The 21,832-nt window shown below is 40.7% G+C and overlaps 1 protein-coding gene across 3 annotated transcripts in view; it reads left to right on the forward strand.

The window, feature by feature from the left end:
• The first annotated feature begins 1,307 nt into the window (after positions 1-1,307).
• The window catches only part of LOC121276167 (NEDD8 ultimate buster 1-like), a 34,046-nt gene continuing 13,521 nt past the window's right edge, over positions 1,308-21,832 (forward strand). Inside the window, exons 1-11 of one of the 3 annotated variants that reach the window (XM_041184242.1) lie at positions 1,308-1,503; positions 11,289-11,418; positions 13,410-13,568; positions 14,376-14,443; positions 15,094-15,164; positions 15,778-15,960; positions 16,518-16,606; positions 17,718-17,824; positions 19,395-19,581; positions 20,040-20,147; positions 21,105-21,257. In XM_041184242.1, coding sequence (XP_041040176.1) covers positions 11,290-11,418; positions 13,410-13,568; positions 14,376-14,443; positions 15,094-15,164; positions 15,778-15,960; positions 16,518-16,606; positions 17,718-17,824; positions 19,395-19,581; positions 20,040-20,147; positions 21,105-21,257 — 1,254 coding nt within the window. In that variant the 5' untranslated portion in view covers positions 1,308-1,503; position 11,289. Of the gene's footprint in view, positions 1,504-11,288; positions 11,424-13,409; positions 13,569-14,375; positions 14,444-15,093; positions 15,165-15,777; positions 15,961-16,517; positions 16,607-17,717; positions 17,825-19,394; positions 19,582-20,039; positions 20,148-21,104; positions 21,258-21,832 lie in introns of those variants that run through there. The other 2 variants (XM_041184241.1, XM_041184243.1) reach the window with 2 other exon arrangements.

Here is a 21,832-nt window from a genome sequence, read left to right on the forward strand (position 1 = left end):
ATGGCAAGCGACAGGGAGGTTTGGGTCATTCTTGCGGACAGACCGCAGGTGTTCTGCAAAGCGGTCGACCAGTTTACGTTTGGTCTCTCCAATGTAAAGGAGACCACTTTGGGAGCAACGAATGCAGTAGACTAAGTTGGGGGAAATGCAAGTGAAATGCTGCTTCACTTGAAAGGAGTGTTTGGGCCCTTGGACAGTGAGGAGAGAGGAAGTGAAGGGGCAGGTGTTACATCTTTTGTGTGGGCATGGGGTGGTGCCATAGGAGGGCACCCCCTCAACCCCCTCCTATGGAACCACCCCATGCCCACACAAAAGATGTAACACCTGCCCCTCCACTTCTCTCCCCCCACCCAATCCCCCCCCCCCACCTTAAACCAGCTTATGTTTCACCCCTTTCTTGGTTTCACTCAAGGTCTATTGAAGGGTCATGAGGACGCTTTTCTTCTCCGCCGATGCTGCCAGACCTGCTGAGTTTTTCCAGGTAATTCAGAATAACGCTGGTGTTACTTTTCGCAATTCGGAGCTAATTGCAACTTCTTGGCCTAGCCCAATTAACTAACCTTTTGAATTTTAAAAGACCTCTGTGCAAGAACAAGTCCCTGAAGGGGTGGAGACAGAACGGGTCTCAACAGCCATGGGCGGAGGGCCTTAAAAAGGAGAGGGGCGGTGCACGGCCTGATACGGGACGGGACAGGAAAGAGGAGGCGTGGCCAGTATCGTTGAAAGGGGCGGTTTGGGAGTTGTGAGTGTGGCCAATACCATTGAACGGGAGGAGCCTAACACGGTACAGAATGGTGAAGGGGCAGGTCGGGGTAAAGTGGGCGCGGCCAGTATCATAGAGAGGGGCGGGGTCGGACCTGGGCCGCAGCAAACGGCGGACGAACGGCTACCGTCAGTGACGTCATGACGTCACGATACACCGGGCTAATTGTTGGATTATATATATATACATTTCATACATTTACGAAATCTGCCCCCTATACATCCACGCTCGCTGTGAACGACAACCGTCTTCGAATATAAATGCTACTGTAATAAAATCAGAAAGCGCTGGAAATACTGAACCGGTCTGGCAGCATCTGTGGAGAAAGGGAAGAATCGGGGTTAACATTCCGAATGGAACGTGACTTCCTCATCCTGAAAAACGTTTTGCAGTCAACGGCGATACAATGGCACCTTCCAGGGTAGGCGGAGCCAGAATGTGCCAGAAGGTTGAGCGGACAGCAGCTGGAGCCGCGGCGAGAAAAGGGGCGGGGGTGACGCAGCGAACGGCCGAGCAACCGCCGCCTGACGCTGACGTCAGGCCGTGCCCGACGCCGGGTGATTAAACCCATCGCCGGGAGTAAAATCGCTTTTCGGCTTCCGTATCTTGGGGGGGGGGAAGTCAGGTGCCAATATAACAACAACAACAACAAGGAGAACTGTGAAGTGATTGCTGAGAATTTGGGGACGCACGCAGACAGAGACAGAGAGGTACAGACAGACAGACAGACAGACGGAGAGGTATGTAGGGGCACTGTCCATCAACATTATACTCTGGGCCTGTCCGGGCACTGACCCTTGGGGAGATAGAGTTTGTTTCAGGAAGGATGGATAAATCCGGTTCCCCCTGTCCTCCGGGCCCATGGCCTCCTCCTGCCTGTAACGGCGGTTTAGTATTCACAGTGGCCCCACTGAGTCAGCCGCACTGACTAGCGCCCCGAACCCACTACGGCAACAGCTTCACCCCAGCCCAGGGCTGGCGGCGGGGAGGGAGGGAGGGAGGTGGGTAGTTAACCCAGCATTATCTGTTCACCCACAGGCAATAAATCATTCTCCCCACTCTCTTTAATCTGCGTGAAACGTTCCCCATTCCTCCAGATCCACATTCAGGGCTGCACAGCCCCGAGTTTAATCTTCAAACCCCCTCCCCCCCACCCCCCCCCGTTCCCCTTGTCTTTGTTTTTGTTAAATTCAACGAGAAAATTGCTGCGAGCAAGACGGCCAGCGAAAGCGAAACCACTTCCAGCTCGACTGCGGGAGCTTCACATGGAGTTATACCGCATAGAAACAGGCCCTTCAGCCCGTCGTGTCTGCTAGCCATCAAGCACCTATCTTTTCTGTTCCCATTTCCAGCACTTGGCCCTTAGCCCTGTATGCTATGGCATTTCAAGTGCTCATCTATACCCTTCTTAAATGTCGTGAGGGTTCCTGCCTCTACTACCCCCCTCAGGCAGAGTTCCAGATTCCAACCACCCTCTGGGTAAAAAAAAACTTTCCTCAAATCCCCTCTAAATCTCTTGCCCCTTAACTTAAATCTATGTCTCCTGGTTATTGACACCTCTGCTAAGGGGAAACGTTTCTTCCTATTTACCCTATCTATGCCGCTCATAATTTTGTATACCTCTATCAGGTCCCCCCTAAGCTGCCTTCTGTTCTAAGGAAAATAATCCTAGCCTATCCAGTCTCTCTCTTCATAGCTGAAATGTTCCAGCCCAGACAACATCTTGGTGAATCTCCTCCTCTGCACCCTCTCCAGTGTGATCACATCCTATAGTGTAGCGACCAGAACTACACACAGTACTGCAGCTGTGGCCTAACTAGCGTTTTATACAGTTCCAACATAACCTCCCTGCTCTTATATTCTATGCCTCAGCTAATAAAGGCAAGCATCTCGTATGCTGCCTTAACCACCTTATCTACCTGTGCTGTTGCCTTCAGGAATCTATGGACGTGTACACCAAGGTACCTCTGATCCTCTGTACTTCCTAGGCACTTCCTACCATTCGTTGTGTATTCCCTTGCCGTGTTAGTCCTCCCAAAATGCATCACCTCTCACTTCTCTGGATTAAATTCCATTTGCTACTGCTCTGCCCAACTATATCTCCCTGAAGCCTAGTGAGGCTTTCCTCCTCATTATTTACAACACCATCAATTTTCATGTCATCTGTGAACTTACTGATCATCTTCTAAGTTGCCTCTCTCTTCACTGCCTCTAATACTTCAATATTTGAGGTTTCTTTTGTCCCTGAATGATGAATATTCTGAAGACTGACCAGAGCTCTTTATAACTTGCATAACAGTTAAATTCTGCTGTTTTAGCTCAATATTGTGTTTTAACGACTCCGTTTTTGATATGATCAGAATTGTCTACTACTTCCAGCCCTCGACAATTAAGCTTCAGTGTATGTTGACAGGAGCTGAGTGATGGGGAACATCCTCATAGGGGTCTGCTGGTGCTATGATTTGACTAAGATACTGATTTATGCTTAAATGCATGATAAAGAAATTTGGAAATGATATGGAAATTGACCATGTGATTGATAGTAAGAAAAAACTTTAGACTGCAGAAAGATATCAGATGACCAGAAAAGTGACATGTAATTCCTTCTGGAAAAGTGTAAGATAATACATTTGGCAAGGACAAACAAGGCAAAGGAATTACACAGTAGATATAGATGGGACTAGATCACGGACCATGATGGGTCTGTGCTATAAATCTTGCTATATAACTGCGGTGAATTCTTTATAACTTGATTCCTGAATCAGTGGTTTGAATAGTGAGTTTTTAAATATAATTTTTGGTCTACCAGTGCAAATCATTCACCTTGTGTAGATTCAAATGAGGAAATTATCCATTATTCCTAAAATATTACTGAACATTATATTTAGAGGCCATAACTAGACAGCTAAGTATTTGTGGAATTCCTCCATCACCTGCCCTGGCAATTTTGTTATCTTTATATTTTCTAGAGAACATCTCAAAGGCAAGAAAAATTGAAATCCTGTTGGTCAAACTCTACATGATTCCTGTTCTTAGGAGTGAGGGTTGTGGAGATTTCCTTAATGACCCAGTCATCTTGCTGGAAAGGGTCCACTGATAAATCCTGTTATGAACGGGACCAGGCTCTCCTGTGACACCTCTGCAGGGAGGCTGCCTATTTTGAAAGAAATTCAGAATCCCTAAGCAGTAAATTAAACTGAAAGCAAGGCCAGCACATCTGAAATGCACAACACTGAAAATATTTCTATTTTGCTAATACGTAATCCCTTTTTCCTGTAAAACTATGAAAGAAACAACTTTCATTTATATTTATCAGCCACTGTACATGGTGTATGGTGACAATCACCTAATAAAGTGAGTCTATCATTGAGAGAGCTTTTTTTTAATGGATTTCTTTTTATTGCATTTTTTTATTCTGTCATGGGACATGAGCCTCACTTGCTAGGCCAGAAGTTTATTGCCCTTGGGAAGGTGATGGTGAGCAGCTTGTTTGCCAGTTAATTTGCTTATTAAACAATTTGGCCAGCTTTTTCTTGCTTCTGACCCTAATTAACTTTACAGGAAGTATCACGGATGACTGATTAATGGCAAAGATAGGTACTAATTTGTGACAGAAAATGTCCTGAAACTCCAGGCTAGGGGATTACTTTTTCCGCATACACTTTGTTTAACATAAGCATGAGATCATAATGCTGATTTTTACCAGTTGGAAATCCCCAGCTTTCGATATCAAAAGTACAATAGATTGTAGCCTTGCATATCAGCTTAATATGTAACAAATTTTATTTCCATGCCACATACACAATTGTAGTTGTGACTATAAAAATTGATCTAAAAGTTGAATACTTTTTATGCAAAAATTTTCCATTTTCTGACCCACTGGAAACTCACCATGGAGCCAATGCAAAGTTCCCAGGCTTTGTCCAAGCATGTTACTAGCTGGTTACTTTTTTACCCAAGCAGATTTGCTGCTCTAGATCAGCCCTTGGGCTCTACTATAGCTGACCTCCCCATAAATTAGTTGGTCAAGTTATTTGTGTAACTGAGCTATATAGACCAGAGATTCCCATGTTCAATCCCTAGCCTGTGCTAAGTTAGCTGAACTTCACTCAGTTGTCGTACAGACCACTGGGTAGGTACCTCCTGAACTAGGGTGCGTTCTTGATCTTGACTGCTACCCTGCCATCCTTGCTGGAAAGGCTCCGTGGTAAATCTTGGAAAGCTTGGAACCAGATTCTCTTGGGATAAATATCCTTGCAACATTTAATGCCTGGGCATTATGGGAAGAATGGTGAACTGTTCCTGTGAACCTGTACTATAGCAAGAATCTGCACCTTCAGCAAGTTGAAAAGTGAATGGAATAATTTGGGGATTCACACAGTCCCTCCTTATCTGTGGTAGCCTATTGAGTGTGAAACTTGAAGTTTTGCAAAGAAATGTACTTTTGTTTTATGCAGACATTGAAGTACTTTAAACAAAGCAACTAGGAATAGTATGTGAGTTTGCTTACATGCTTTCCATTCTTGATTACAGCTTTAGTGCCAAGTTACAAGCTATGCATTTTCCACCTGGGAGTGTTTGACTTGTGCCTGGAAGTACTGTGAACCATGTTTCTAAATGGGCATGGCAGGCTGCCTTAAAAGTGATTTCCTACAACCACTACTTGTCAGTCATTTTCTTGCCAGTGAGACCCATGAGTGAGAATCCTAAAACCGACCATCCATTACAAACATTTTCTTTAATGTCATATGGTATCAGAGTCACAGTCTTTATCTCATAAGATGATGGCTTGCGCCATGGTCATGAACTGTTAAAGCAACTGTCGTCTTCCATCTCTGCCTCCTCGTGAGGTCCCCAGCATTACACATGCCAGTTTTCAGCCAATTCGATTCACTGCACATGATATCAGAAACAGCTGACTACTGCAAAGGCTATGGGCCCTGACAATATTCTGGCAATAATACTGAAGACGTGTACTCGAGACTTAACTGTGCCCCTGGTCAAGTTGTTCCAGTACATCAGCAAATATGGAAAATTTCCTAGGTATGTCCTGTACACTAAAAGCAGAACAAATTCAATCTAGCCAATTACCACCCCATCAGTCTACTCTCGATCATCAGCAAAGGGATGCAAGATGTTGACGTTGTTATCAAGCAGCACTTACTAATAACCTGCTCACTAATGCTCAGTTTGGGTTCCACCAAAGTCACTCTGCATCTGACCTCATTACAGCCTTGGTCCAAACATGCACAAAAGGCCTGAGCTCTAGATGAGGTGAGAGTGACTGCCCTTGATATCAAGGCAGTATTTGACTTGAGTGTGCATCAAAGAGCCCGAGCAAAACTGGAGTCAATAGGAATTGGGGGTGGGGGGGGTTGAATTTCCACTGACTGGAGTCATACCTAGCGCAAAGGAAGATGGTTGTGGTTGTAGGAGGCCAATCATCTCAGTGCCAGGACATCACTGTAGGAGTTCCTCAGGATAGTAACCTACATTCCACCATCTTCAGCTGCTTCTTCAATGAACTTCCCTCCATAAGGTCTGGAGTGGGAATGTTTGCTGATAATTACTTCAGTACCATTCACAACTCCTCAGATATTGAAACAATCTGTTTCCAAATGCAGCAAGACCCGAACAACTTTCGGGCTTGGGCTGATAATTGGCAAGTAAAATCATGCCACACAAGTGTCTGATAGTGACACTGCACAAGATGCACTGCAGCAACTCACCATTGCTGCTCTTTTGACAGCACCTTTTAAACCTACGATCTCTAACACTTAAAGGACAAGGGCAGCAAATTCGTGGGAGTACTGCCACCTGCACATTTTCATCCAAGCCACATACCATCATATCATTGGAACTATATGGTTGTTCCTTCACTGTTGCTGGTCAAAATCCTGGAACTTCCTCTAATAGCACTCTGGGTGCACCTACACTACATGAACTGCAGTAGTTCAAAAAGGCAGCTCATTGCCACCTTATGGGCAATAAATGCTTGCCTAGCCAATGACATCTACATTCCATGAAGGGATTTTTTTTCAAAAATGGATCATTGGTGTGGCTCAGAGCCCCACTCTGACATGACAGTCTCTGCTGTATTTATTGCAAAGGAAACTCTTGCTATCTGTTTTTACATTTCTAGTTATATTCTGACCTATCACTCATCTTTGTGTAGTTATGTTTTTTCCTTGGGTTTGATGCTTTCCCCAACATCTTTAGTTAAACACAGATAGTGGGTCCTCCCTTTAGAATTTTTCTTTATAGTAGGAATATACTTATTCTGAGTATTCTGAAATATCCCCTTAAATGTCTGCCACTACTTCTCTATTCATCTATCATCTACCCTAGTATCCCAGTTCCCTTCAGCTAGCTCAGCTTTTGTGCCCACGTAGTTGCCCTTATTTAAGTTTAAGATACTAGTCTTAGACCCACTCTTCTGCCTTTCAAACTGGATGTAAAATTCAATCATATTGTGATCCCTGCTACCGTGGGGTGCCTTCATTCTGAAGTCACTAATTAACCCTGTCAAGTTACACAATACCCAGTCTAATATAACCTGCTCTCTGGTTGGTTCCAGAACGTGCTGCTCCAAGAAACACTCTCAAAAGCATTCTATGAACGCCTCATCCAGGCTACCACTGCCAATCTGATGTTTCCAGTTTATATGTAGATTAAAGTCACCCATGATTATTGCTGTCTCTTTATCACAAGCACCTGATATTTCTTCTTGTATACCTTGTCCTACATTGTGGTTACTGTTAGGGGCCTGTGGTTACTCTTAGGGGCCTGTAGATCACTCCCAAGAGTAAATTCTTTCCCCCTACTATTCCTCCTCTCCACACAAACCAATTCTACAACCTGATCTGATGAACCAAAGTCATCTCTAACTATTGTACCATTGCCATCCTTGATTAACAGCGTTACCCTTCCACTTTTACTACTTGAAGGTCATATCCCTCAATATTCAGGACCCAATCCTTGTCCTCTTGCAGGTCTCTGTAGTGGCCACCAGATCATATTAGTTCAATCTACGCTATCAATTCATTTACTTTGTTATGAATGCTACGCGCATTCAGATACGGAGCCTTTTTAGTCTTTGTTATCTTTGTGACATCTAGTCTTGATACTTTGTGCATTCTTAAGTTTTTTTCTCTGTCCCTTCCTGCCATTCTGACCCTCATTTCCCATATGACTATTTTCCTCTCTTGCCTTGTCTCTACTCTTTGATATACCATATCTTTCCACATTTGATCCCTTGCCTCTGCTATTTAGTTTAAAACCCTCTCTACTTCTCTAGTTATGTGATTTGCAAAAACACCAGTCCAAGCCCAGTTTGGCTGAAGACCATCCCAACAGTACAGTCCCCATTTTCCCCAGTACTGGTGCCGATGCCCCATAAACTGGATCCCATCTCTCCCACACCAGTTCTTTGAGCCATATAATCATCTCTCTAACTTTGTCCTCTGTGCCAATTTGCATGAGGCTCAGGCAATAATCCAGAGATTATAACCTTTGAGGTTCTGCTTATCAATTTAGTGCCTAGCTCCTCATACTCTCTATGCAGAGCCTCTTTCCTAGTTCTGCTTATGTCATTGGTATCTACATGGACCACAACAACTGGATCCTCCCCCTCCCACTGCAAATTCCTCTACAACCCTGACACCGGGCAGGCAACACAGCCATCTGGACCCTCGCTCTTTGCTTCAGAGAACAGTGTCAATCCCCCTCACTATACTGTCCCCTACTACCACTGTGTTCCGTTTTGCTCCCCCCACTTGAATGGCCTTCTGTACCACAGTCAGTTTGCTCAGCCACCTTGCAGCTCCACTCTCATCCAAACAAGCTGAGGAAACCTCAGGCCTATTGGACGGTTGCAGACACTCACACGCCTGTCCTCTGGGTCCCCTTAACTGCCTCAGTCACAGTTATACACTCTTGTCCCTGATCACTGACCAAATCAGAAGACTCTATCCTGAGTGGTGTGACTGCCTCCTGGTACAACACATCCAGGTAACTTTTCCCCATCCCTGATGTTTCAGAGTCTGCAGCACAGCCTCCAGCTCAATGATTCTAAGCCGAAGTTCCTCAAGCTGCAAACACTTGCAGATGTTTGCCCTGGATTACAATGGTAACCAGGAACCCTCACATGCTGCAGCCTTAACAATTCACCTGTCCTGCCATCTTTAATGTGTTTAAATAATTACTTAATTATATTGATCACTTGTGTTGCTTTCTTATATATTTTATTAACTTTACCACCAATTTGTGTACTATTTTAAGCCTTGGGGCTAGAATAAAACTTACCCACCTACCAGATACTCACCAAACCGCTAACACCTTTCCCTGTAGTAGAGCAAGAGTCAATTCCTACAGAGCGAGAAAAATAGAAAAAGGAAACAAACACGTCCTACACCAAACTCCCAAGTCTTCACTCAGTTACCTCAGTTGCATTCTGTTTGCCAAGGCTTCACTAAAGAGCCCTGAATTCATAGTAAACTGAACTGCGGCTACAGTAACCAGATCCAACCAGATAGCTAATTAACTACTTTGCTCCAACAGCTGAGCGTGAGTTTACCCTTTCTAAATAGAAAGAAAGAACTTGGCCTGCTTACACAGTACTTTTCAGTTACTGCTAATTAAAGACTAGGTTAGATTTTTAAGAGCAAAATTTAAGAACAACATTGACACTTAAAACTCCAAGCCTTCACTCAGTTACCTCAGCTGCCCTTCCTCTTCTTGGCCAGCTGAGCTTTTTGTTTCTGCTCCCCCCTCCAAATAGTCAGCTTCCAGAGGTCATAGTCGTCGCTGGCTTAGCAATGAATGTATGCGGATGAAAAGAGCACACACCTGGAGCTCTTGAGTTGGTGACCTTGTCCTACTAAGAAGTGCTGAGGATAGATCTGAGGTGACGGTGGAAAATGTCAGAATTTTCTCCTGCCAACGTTGTGCTGTGGACATATCACCACTGCAGAGGGTGCTGAGGATGCAGGCTTGTTAGAGTCACAGTTTGCTATTCTCAGACAGGGTGACGTTCCGCACTCTTACTCTGCTTGGAAATAACAGCTGCAGCTTTTGTGATGCATGTGTTGAATTTTAGCATCAAGTGATAGATTGCTGGTGACTGTGGAGCGTAGATATGTGAACAACCTCCAGCGTCATGTTGTCAATGCTGATAAATGGTAGTATGGTTCAGAATGTTGCCATGCTGATGGTCAAACCAAACTTTCTGTAGGCATGGGAGTGTCTCTGAAGATGTTCCATGGTATGGAATGCTAGTGTAACATTGACATCAACTCTGAGGATCTTAGATCTCAGATGAGCAAGGTAGAACTGCTTTCTTTCAGTTCTGGTATATAAGTAGACATCCTCTGTAGATGACCTGAAGACGCATGACAGCAGTAAAGAGAAGAATATGCCAAAGTGTGTCTATTTGACCTCCACTGTGGATCTCGAAGGACTGCCCAGTCACAGCTAACCCGCCCCATCATCTCCATAGAAAAAGATGACATTGAGCAGCTTCAGCGAGCAGCCAGTTTTCTCAACAACTTAAATACGTTGCTTCAGCTCACTTGGTGAGCCTTGGTGAGATCGATGAAGGCAACATACAGTGGTCACCTTTGCATTCACTGCGGTCACGATCTTTTCATCAGACATCCCCTCCATCTCGCAGAGACCAAGAAGTTTTTGCAGATGCTGCAAGAGTGCTGGTTTTCCATGCTTGATGAGGTCAGATAGTATAGCATCAGCACCTGGAGCTTTGCCCATGGCAAGCGAGTCAATAGCTTTGCTAAGCTCCTTCACCGTGGGTTCAATATCCAGGTTTTCCATGATAGGCTTTCTGTGGTGTCTAAAGCTTCCTGAATGACAATGTTTTCCTTAGAGTATGACTTGAAGTGTTCCACCTATCTCTCCAACTGTTTATTGCAATCAGTAATGACCTCCCCTGCCTTTGTATTCAGTGGAGCAGCTTTCTGATGAACCTGTTGCCTTTTTGACACTTTCATATATGCTGCTAGCGTTCCTTGTGTCGAAGGGCATCTGGATTTTCTGGCAGAGTTGTAGTCATTGGCGCACTTCCTCGTAGTCTGTACTTGAGCGGTGTTTAATCTATTCAGTCCTCCTGCTTGGATCTTCCTTGTAATTAATGAGAGTACACCACTTGGCTTCAATGACAAGCTCCATCGCAGCAATGTTGGCCTCAAACCAGTCAGTATTTTTCCACTCTTGCTTCCTATATGTTGAGAGAGCAGTGTCGCAAAGTATGTGTCTGAAACCAGTTTAATTGCTGGGTTAATGCCAATGCAACCTAATTTAGGGATCAAATGAATCAAAATCCAGATATACACTTTTATTAAATGTGATCACTGACTATGGGTCATTAATGGTCTAAATTTTCACATTCTATTCCTCCAACCTTGCACAAACTTCATTGATTGAACAGACTTTTTCTCTTTTAGAAAGTGTTCGTTGTCTATGCAATGTTTTAATTGGGATTTTGTTTTGAAACTTTCCTTCCCCTTATCAGAATGGCGACTGATGGCCCACCAGAGAATGTGGTTCAGGACCAAGTTAGGTCACTGCTGGAGAGCGAAAAGGTCAAACTTTGGGAGCCTCCTTACACGGCCGAAAATAAATCTGCTTCACCGGAGCTAAAAGTACGGTACAAGATAAATTGCAATACTTGCCAGAAGTATTTGCGCTTTGTAGTAACCAGCAGTGCATCATATTTATCTTTTAGTTAGATGTAGACTTTCACCTCTGGAGAGCAAGCTGTCCATGATATTTTCCTCTCTTAAGGCAATTTTGGTTCCGCTGCCTAAAGATGTTGTCTTAGCAACGTTCTTAATGATGTTTAAGTGACTTTGGTATGTTTCGTTATGTTAAAGGTGCTATATAATTATGCGCTGTTGCATCTTAATAACTCTGTCGTCCGTTTCCCCCCCACCCCAATCCTCACAAGGAGAAAGCAGCTGGACATTGGATGTACCAGAGCAAATGTTCTTGCTATGTTGAATTTATTTTGTAAATGCTTTGAGACAAGGTTCTAGCATTGGTCCAATTTAACATGAATGCAGAAAATATATTATTTTCTCTAATTATCTACTGTATTTTACAGTCTGTCAGTTTAAAAAATTAAGGAATAGAGATGGAAAATTTCAAGCAGTGCTTGTTTATGTTAAAGCCTTTGTCTAATCATTCAAATCCTACAAAAATCTAAAAATTTGTGATTGTTTTTTGGAACAAGCAATGCTAGTGGAAACTATTTCTCTTTGCAAATTGTTAACATTCTTTCACTACATGGTCAAGATAAGCATTTTTGCTTCAGGTGTTGAACTTGACAGCAGGGGAGTTTGCAAAGTATCATGGGCAAGAACTTGGCAATAGCTCATAGATCCATTCTGCAGATTCTAGGGGGATGAGACACAAACACAAGGGATTTGATTATAGCTTAATAGCTATCCACTTTTGGAAGTAAACTCCAGCAGTTGAAGGTAGAAAATTCCAAACATGGGAGCAGTGAAATTGCAAAACTTGATTGGTCGAGTATAATAAAATGTAGCTGATGGACAGAAATATTGCTTTATAGAAGAAATTGATCAGCACTACCCATAACGTTTAAGCTTGCCAATTGTGTATTTTCAGAAGTGAATGTAAGTATATTCGGCTTAGTAATTAACAAGACTTAGTTTGTGAACTTTCACCCATTATAATATCTGTCCTGACAAAAAAATTGGTTTTCTGCACTTCAATAATTGCAGTGAGACAAAGGCAACCATGGACTGTTGTTACACCACTGTGGACAGTGTTTTAGTCGTAAATATGGTATTTAATTACACGCTGCTAAACTTGTACGCTGTGACTTAAGATCTGGAATGCACTGCCTGAAAGAAAGTTGTGGAAGCAAATTCAGTAAAGAAAATTGGATAGGTGTTTGAGAAAATTTTTTCAGGCTAGAGGGAAGAGGGCAGGGGAACAGGGCTAAGTGGATAGCTTGCCAAAGATGGTACAAACACTATGGGTTGAATGGCTACCTTCCTTCTGTGCTGTATGATTCTAGAGCTTATAAATGAGTGCTTGGATATGAGAAAGCAGTCAGACTCATGAAATTTGTTTCATTGTCAGTGAAATAAAGGCATTACTGGAACCAAATGCCTGAACATGTGGAGTCTGGTGGGTAAACGGGGATCGTTCCTATTCACATTCTCCCTTTTTCTACTATAGTTCTTACAATTCTGCCTTTTTAAATTTGAGGTGAGGCAGAGAAAATGGATGGGTAATGAGTTTAAAGAGATTATTTTGCGCAGTATATTTACCAGTATTTTGTTTGTGTTTAAAACTTTTGGGCGATGTGCTTTACAGAATGGATTCAAAGTGGCTTTGGCTCTGCTATTTAGCAATAATCCTGATTCTAAAGATGCTGTTCCACATGGTAATTCTGGAGATGCATGCTAGGAGCATGACATAATCTTCCAGAAAACCAATTTGTTACGTGTTTGATAGCTAGGCTTTGGCCAATCACTGGTCCACACTTGGTTTTATTGTGTTAGCCCGTTAAGTATTGATGTGAATAATCAACTTGGTACAGTGAATAAAAATGTTTTTTTTTTCAAAATAACCACATCTACTTTTCCCTTTTCCAATCAAGATTCTGGGTGAGAAGTATGCGTTACAGCTGTGCATTGATCTGGGTATGGTAGAAAATGTTCTTGAAAGTTTGAGATGTAATTCACTGCAAGGCCTGAGTGCAAAAAAGACATTTGAGGACACCGGACTTGCAACAATCCGTATCAATTATACCAGTCATGTAAGTGACTTTTTTTGTTTTAATTGAGTAACTGATTAATGACCTCTAACCTGAAAAACACAATCTACGTTTGAGTGCCACATAGTCTATGTAATTGTAAAACTTCTTTTTAAAGACTGTTGCAAATTTACATATTCTATTAGGTCACAAGTTTAGTTTTTCAGAGAGACTGTAAAGGATTCATTTTTTGGAGGACCAGTGTGTAAAGCTGCACTTTTTTTTTTTACTTTTTTATTTTGGACTTGCATTCAAATCTAGCTTGAACTGAATGAAAGCTGTTGGATGGTTGCAATAAACAAAATGAGTTGAGGAACAATGTCAACACAATAGTAAAACACTTTCCCTTCCCCTGCCCAAATGCTGAAATGCTAACAATTCTAGTGAGAGAAAGTTAGCTAGTGTGAGAGCTAGGTTTATTGTATTTGAACAATAGGAAAAATTTTAGATTGTTGATCAGTTTAATATTGCAAGATTAGAGAAGTCAGTATTGACTACATTATTGCCCACTATAAAACATTCTAAATGTAGAGCGGGATTCCTTCTTGCTTTGCTTTGTTTCATCAATATGCCTCGTCCCAAGTGTGACTGATTAGGCTAGTAGAACCTTTTAGGCAGTACCAGCTATCCTTGTGGCCTAAGCAGTGCTAAAATGTAGACAGTTTTGTGCAGGTGACTCCTAGTCATTAGGAACTGGTTTTAAACATACTATTTTAGTAGCTGGCAGTTCTCTTCAAAATACATTATAGTCTGTTGTTCTCTTAGAGCATATCAGTGGTTGCAATGTCAAAACTGTTTTTAATATTGCAGGCAAAGAGGAAAGAGAAAACTAAGTTGACAACTAAACTAAACATTTCAGCCAAAGATCTAAGAACAGAGTAAGTCCTGTGTCTTTCTTGTGTTGTGAGCGTGTTACTGCACAAACATCAGTTTAAGCCTGGAACACTATAAAATTTCTGCCATACACACCTTTTAAAGCCATTCAAAAGATGGTTCACATTAAGTCCCTTAATACTTGCAACAAATGGATAATTTGATTATTTATATCTACTTTTTATATTCCTATTTTCACCTTTATTCAAATGTAATATAAAAAGTGAAATCATTCTCTGGATTGATTTATCATTGATAAGGCAAATATTTATTGCCAATTGCTAATGTGAATGTTATGCTTTGAGACAAATTACAGGCTGAGATAAATGGACTGTAAGCTAACATTGGAGTAGGTTAATTTATGCTGTTTACACTTGGACTGTGCTGAAAAATAGCTGCATACTGATATAACATGTAAAATGTAATTTTAGAAACTGAGGGTGGAACATATTAACCTCAAAGTACCAAAAAGTGACCCAGATGTTTCAAAATGCCCATGTTGCTGCACATGATGCCTACCTTTCATTCCTTCACACTGGGATGGGCAGATGAGGACTGGGCTATAGTTGAAAAGACAATTCTTTTTATTTTTGCAGTCATCCCATTTTTCTGAGAAAATTGCATCTCCATGGTAGTATTTTCTTTCCTTGCACAGAATTGCAAAATTGACTGGAATGAATGAAGAGCACGTTAAACTCATAATGAACTCCAAAGTTCTTAAAATGGGTAAGTAGGTTGCTATAGTAATAGTATTATTCTACTCTAGCATCAGGACTGTGGAGAGTGCTGCATATTAACCTCTCTCAGGATCCTTATAGAGGGTTCTCGGAGAGGGTGACTTTCTTGTTATTCATCTCTCAATCTTGATTGTAATCCAGAAGTAAAGGGCAGTGACACCCTCTCCCTTATTATTATAGATAGCTTGTTCACTCTGACAGATGTAAGTACCTAAATAATTGTGGTGCCTTTTAGGAAATTGTCTTCCACTTGTTGCAAAGTACAAGGTGCGGCTAATCTAAATAGCACTGGAAAATTTCCCAGCAGCATTTTAGTGATATCATTATCAACATGACTAAACCACTGAATTCACTCCCAAGATTGATTATTTTGTTGGTCTTAAGAATGAATGTATTTACGCATAATTTAATATATGCTGCATTTGACTTCTTTTTAAAATATCAAACACATCAGCTTTGTTCAGCAGCAAAGCTGAGATCAGTAATTCCAAGAGTAGGAAAAATTAAACCGGTATCCTTCACTCCAAGAAACTGTTGAAATACCAATGTCAAAGCAAATTACTTGAGTATTTTTTTTTCTGTAAGAGTCTTATCTTTTTCAGATCGATCGCTTGCTGAACAGAATATAAAAAATAATTCAATAATTATGGTTATGCAAATAACTCTAACCGAAGAAGAAGCAAAAGAGCAAGAGACAGTCTTCCAAGAGGAGATGAGGGAACAGGATGAGAGGAAAGCCAAAATATCGAGGACTAGAAAGGGTGCTGAAATCTTAGCTCAGCATGGTGAGTTTGTCTCAGAAGAATATTGAGGTAAAATTTCTGGTCCCTCTGTCTTGTTTATAGAACCCCTGACAATATTAAATAGAGTTGGGTGTACCTTGTAACAAGACGTGCATTCACGTGCTTTGCCCCTAACCCTTTCAAAGTTCTGTCCATTGTAACAACCTCAATAGGTTAGTGAATAAATGGTGGGGGCAGGGGAATTGGTTGTTGTGGAAAAGAATGACAATTATTCTGGTTACTATCCCTAGTAACATCTAAAATGTTTATAGAATTTTAACAGCGAGTGAACAATTTTCCCTCTGTGCTGAGCTCAGCTGGGGAAGCAGATGACATATTACAATTCCCCTCTGTGCTCTTGTATGAGATGGTGGTTTAGATCAGCCTGGGTGTCTGCCCCTGAAACCTAGCCAATAACCTTGGCTTGATATATATAAGGTGTGGACTCATGAATAAACTGACCACATGGTGATCTTTCAGTTTTCATTGTTCATTTAGAACTCTTTTTATTTCTATGTGTTTGTTTTGGAATGAATTGAATGTAACATTTCTTCTTCTAGGTGAGAATACAGATCTAAGTAATGTTCCATACTTAGAAATTGCAGATCAGAAAGGACGCCCCATCCCTATTCCTGCTGTAGAAAAAAAGGCAAGTGGTTTGTATCTAATGGATAAGTTTCTAAACTCTAGCAATATTGCCAAGCCTAGGCTTGTTAATATCTTTATATTTGAATCAGGAGTGAATGGGATATGGCATCCTTGGATCCGGTTTGTGTTTATCTGATGTGGAATTGCACGTATATGTCCACCAAATCACCATGAATAGTTTCTAAGCGTAGATCTAGAGATTCACCTATATTCCCACCTATCCTGTGGGAAGACACTAGGTGTCCAGGTAACAGAATTGGATCTTTTAATGCTTAATATATTTTAGTTTACTCTATTTTCAATCTATGATCAAATACCAAAAAAGGACATCTTCCTCAGAGTTGGGGGAATTGGTCATGAGATGTGTTTTTTATTTCTTCTCTGAATGTTTGAGACTTTGGCAAAGCCACATCTGCCCTTCGCTAATTACCCCCTTCTTGGACCCCTACAGTTCTTCTGGTGATACTGCTCCCAGAATAATGATGGATATCCACTACACTAATTGTTGTACTCAACACGATCATGGAATGAACATTTTCTCCCCCAAATTGATATAGATGGTGAATAGTGCAGGAGACTAGATTATGGGACCAAAGCAGAGGCCATTCTCTTATTCTCTGTAGCTATTTTACGTAGCTAATCATAATGGGTTTGTATGAGGCCAAGACCATGAGACAGACTATTCTCGTTTGTAGGTTTGACACTCCTGAGGCAGAATGGCTCTGCAAAGTAGCATGGAATAGTAAGGTGAACTTCCTTTCTCCTGTCATGAGTAAGCTAAGACATTGAAGCTAACACAAGTCTGGATTGGTGCATTCCCAATCTACGTCACTGTCCTTCTTTGATATTCCTTAAAACCTATCTCTTTGATCAAGTTTTTGTTTTATAATGCTCTTGTGAAGTGCCTATGGTGTTCCATTACATTAAAGGTGCTATATAAATAAGTTGTTACCAATACTGAATCTCCTTCAGTGCTTCAAATGCCATATCCTTTCACTTTTTCAATTGAGAAAGCAACTTGGTAGAGATTTGCTGTTTGACTGCTAATTGCAATGTCCAACTTATCAGGTTTAAGTTTTTTGATTTAAATTCCTGTTTCATTTGCTTGCAAGGCACTTTTATTAGCTATGACACTACATGAAAAAGGCAGAGCATTCATGAAGAAGAAAGATTATGCTTCGGCACTGTTGTATTTGTTGGATGCTGATGAAGAATTTGGGTAACTATTACTTTTTTCTTTGATGTTGCTGTATTGCATATGCCGTTGAAAAGTATTGTTCATTCAGTAACCATCTATTCATTGAGTTTTTCCAGGACAAATTGTAGAAATGTTTTTTTTTCCCTCTATTTGCACCCCACAGCCCTGTGTCTTCCAGACCTTTCCTTTTGAGCAGTTTCCTTCTACAGGAAATTCTGCAGCATTTTATCAAAACCCTTTGTTTATATTCCCAGGTTCAAACATTTGGTCTGGTCTGCAGCAGGAAACTGGATCTTATTTCTTATTCCCTGCCCTCACTGTAGTTTCCCATCAGTGCCACAGTTGACTAAGCCCAAACTAGTATTATTTGAATGGGATTTTGCCCAAACTAGTATTATTTGAATGGGATTTTGCCCAAACTAGTATTATTTGAATGGGATTTTGCCCAAACTAGTATTATTTGAATGGGATTTTGCCCAAACTAGTATTATTTGAATGGGATTTTGCCCAAACTAGTATTATTTGAATGGGATTTTGCCCAAACTAGTATTATTTGAATGGGATTTTGCCCAAACTAGTATTATTTGAATGGATTTTTGCCCAAACTGGCATTATTTGAATGGAATTTTGCCCAAACTAGTATTATTTGAATGGGATTTTCTGTTTTGTGGCTTTAAAACAAAAAGCGCACACCACCAGTGAAACCCAGGCTTTAATTATTGTCCTGTCATTTGTAATGAATTACACTAATTGTAATTTTAATAATGTTTATAATTTAAATTCTGTTTCCTAATTAAACATTTGGCTATATAGCCTTTTGGAGGAAGGAAGAAAATAGTGTTATTGACCTTCATATTATCCAACATTTAATGTTTTTTATTCTGCATCCGTAACATTTAATTTGGGTAGCCAAGCTAAAGGCCTCCTCTTTCCCCTCCTGTGTTCTTCTAATTTCGTCCCCCCTCAAAACAAATTTTGTATTTTACTTGATGTTTACACAATTATGCAATTGTCTACATTATTTTACTAATTTGAATCTATAATCTTCACTCAGCCAGAATGGCACAAGTTTTATCAGTTATAAATTAGTTTCACCTTAAAAGATTTTTCCCCTTTTAATTGCATCTCATTAACTTTAAACAGTTTGATAATTGCTACTTCACTCTGTCTGCTGGCTACCAGGGCCCTGTTTCAAATTGAGTCTTGGAACACACTTCCATCTTAATAGAAAAAAAGTTGACAATTTCATGGATAAGTGAAATGGGATATCAGAAATGTGAAGCATACTGTTGATTTAAAGGCGAATATGATTTACTCTATATCTGATATCTGCTATACTGATCTGGGACTAACTAAATGTTGGGTGCCTGAAATGGAAAGTTTGTTTTGCATTAAAAAAACTCCATTTTTATAGCACTTCTCATGACCTTGGCATTCCAAAGTATTTTACTTCCAATGAAGTACTTTTGAAATGTATTTATCGTTTCGTGTTAAGCATCTGTCTCATTGTGTGTACAATTCACATAATTAAATGTCAACTGTAAATCTTTTGGGATTGAAATGAGTTATTGATACAGAGTTGATATCCTAGAAAATGTGGGTCTGAGCTCCTGAACATTGTAGATAACCATGCAGTCCTACAACTGGAAGTAGTGTGGTGTTATCTTCAGCTGGAGCAGCTTGACTGTCTGCGTGATGCGGAAGAGAGATTAAAACGTGCTCAAACTCGGCTGAATAACTGCTACGGAGAGAACCTGGAGCGACTCTACAACCTGAAGGTTTGTTCATTTCTTCATTGTTTTTTATATACTTATTAGATGACCTTGCTTTGTATTGGTAGAATTTGCTTAGTCATGTCAGTGCTTATACTAGTTTTTCACAAACTGCGCATCAACACTCAAATCACAATGTAAATACACAGCATGAGAGCAGCAGTAATCTCCCCTAGATTGAATTCATTGTTATAAACTTTATGGTTTACTTTTGTCATGTCACTTGAGCCCTTAAATGAACTTTAAAGCATGTTATTTGCTGCCAGCCTGGTGACATTGGTAGTATTTCCAAACAATTGCTAGAACAGAAAGCTCCATCATTTTCAGCAGAGTGTAGCTTATGCAGCTATATGTTTTGTTTTAGTTTCTTCCATCATTTATACCCTCTGTTCTGATGTGTTACAACTTGCTATGTTGTCTAAGCCAGTTTTTTTTTATTTGTTTACTAATTTTGCGTTTCATAGGGTAACACTGCCAATGAGCAGGTGCTATATTTGCGACTCAAGCTTCTTCAGGGAGTGGTATTGTACCATAAAGGAAAGCTGGATCAGACTAAAAATCATCTGAATGAGGTGCAGGCTTTTATCCTGATTTCTGTTTATCTTTTTTTAAACATAATCTTTGGTTCCACTTAATTCTGCAGTAAGGTTTTTTTATTTGGCGGTGAAACACATTGCCCTTATTGCTCTCTTTTCAAACTAAGCCTTTTTTTTCTTTTTCTTTTGAAGTAGAGTTCTGAATTCCGATAATATGTAAACTGAAATAGACCGGGAATTCATAGGATTCATAGAAATGGAATCATAGAAAATTGTTGCAGCACAGTAGGAAGCCATTTAGCCTATTGTCTGTGCCAACTTTCTGCAAGAGGAGTTCAATTAGCCCTGCTCCCTGCCCTTTTTTCCCTGCAATCCTGCAAATTTGTCTCTTTAGGCACTTATAACTTTCAAGAACAGAATTGGATGATTTGAACCTGCTTCCCTTTAAATCTGTATCCTCCAGTTCTTGACCCTTCCTCCAATGTGAACAATTTCTCTCTCTCTCACTGCTCTATATAGACCCCTCATGATTTTGAACAACTCTATCAAATCTCCTCTCGACTTTCTCTTCCCAAGAAGAACACCCCCAGCTTCTCCAGCCAGTCCCTTATCCCCAGAATCATTTTTATAAATACCTTTCCTTAAAGCCTTCCTAAAGTGTGGTATCAAGAATTGGACACAATTCTCCAGTTGAGGTCAAACTAATGACTCATAGAGCAAAGTTATGATGAACATTTGTACTCTGTGCTTCTATTTATAAATCCCGTATACCTTTTAAATTGCTTTCTCAGCCTGCCCTTTCACTTTCAATGATTTGTGCTCACATACTTCCTCTCTTCCTGCACCCTGTTTTGAATTGCACCCTGTTTCAAATTGTACCCTTTATTTTACATTGCCTCTCGTCATTCTTCCTACTAAAATGTATCAGTTCACATTTATTGTCTGCATTAAATTTCATCTGCTATGTTTTCTTTCCTATTTACCTTGGTTCAGGCAGAAATGTTATTAGGGAAGCTTTCTGTGGATGATAAAAAGGTGGTACAACTCATGAGTCTTGGATTTACAGCCCAGGAGGCTCGGCTAGGTTTGCGAGCGTGTAACAATGATATTGATTTTGCTGCATCACATATCTACCAGAGAAGAGAGGTAATTATACTAAATGTCACTAATAATGTAACTTGTTACCTTGTATTGAATCTGCCTTGGACAATCTCCTCTGGTTCACTGGTGCTGGTCACTCCTGTAAACAATGCTCACATCTTGGGCTCCATTTTGTCAGGTGGCCCCAACAAAGGTCTGGAAAGTTGGGGCAACCCTACTTCAGCTATGGGGGAGCCCATGCCAGGTTTCAGTTATGTTTGATTTTAACTTCAAATCCCTCTTCATAAATAAGACAATACTGTATTTTCTTAAATTAAAAACTGGAAGATACTTTTGGTCTGTCTAGCACTGAAACAGTTGAAGCTTGCAGACTTATACAATAGAGTCTCTCAACAGACTGATCTCTTTTTATTGTGGTTTTTTCCTTCATTTTTGCTCCTGACTTTAACAACTTCTTCCCCATTTAATGTATCAATAAAACTGACTACTACCGTTGTTTGTAGTGTCCTGATGGAAAATTACAATTTCCCCTCACTGGTGGATGATGGAGGTTCCGCTACAGATAATTGCTTACCTCCTGTGTTTCAAACAAAGTTATGTTCTCCCCTTACTCTAGTTTC

Source organism: Carcharodon carcharias, chromosome 3, assembly GCF_017639515.1.
Source record: "Carcharodon carcharias isolate sCarCar2 chromosome 3, sCarCar2.pri, whole genome shotgun sequence".
NCBI classification, from domain to species: Eukaryota; Metazoa; Chordata; class Chondrichthyes; order Lamniformes; family Lamnidae; genus Carcharodon; species Carcharodon carcharias.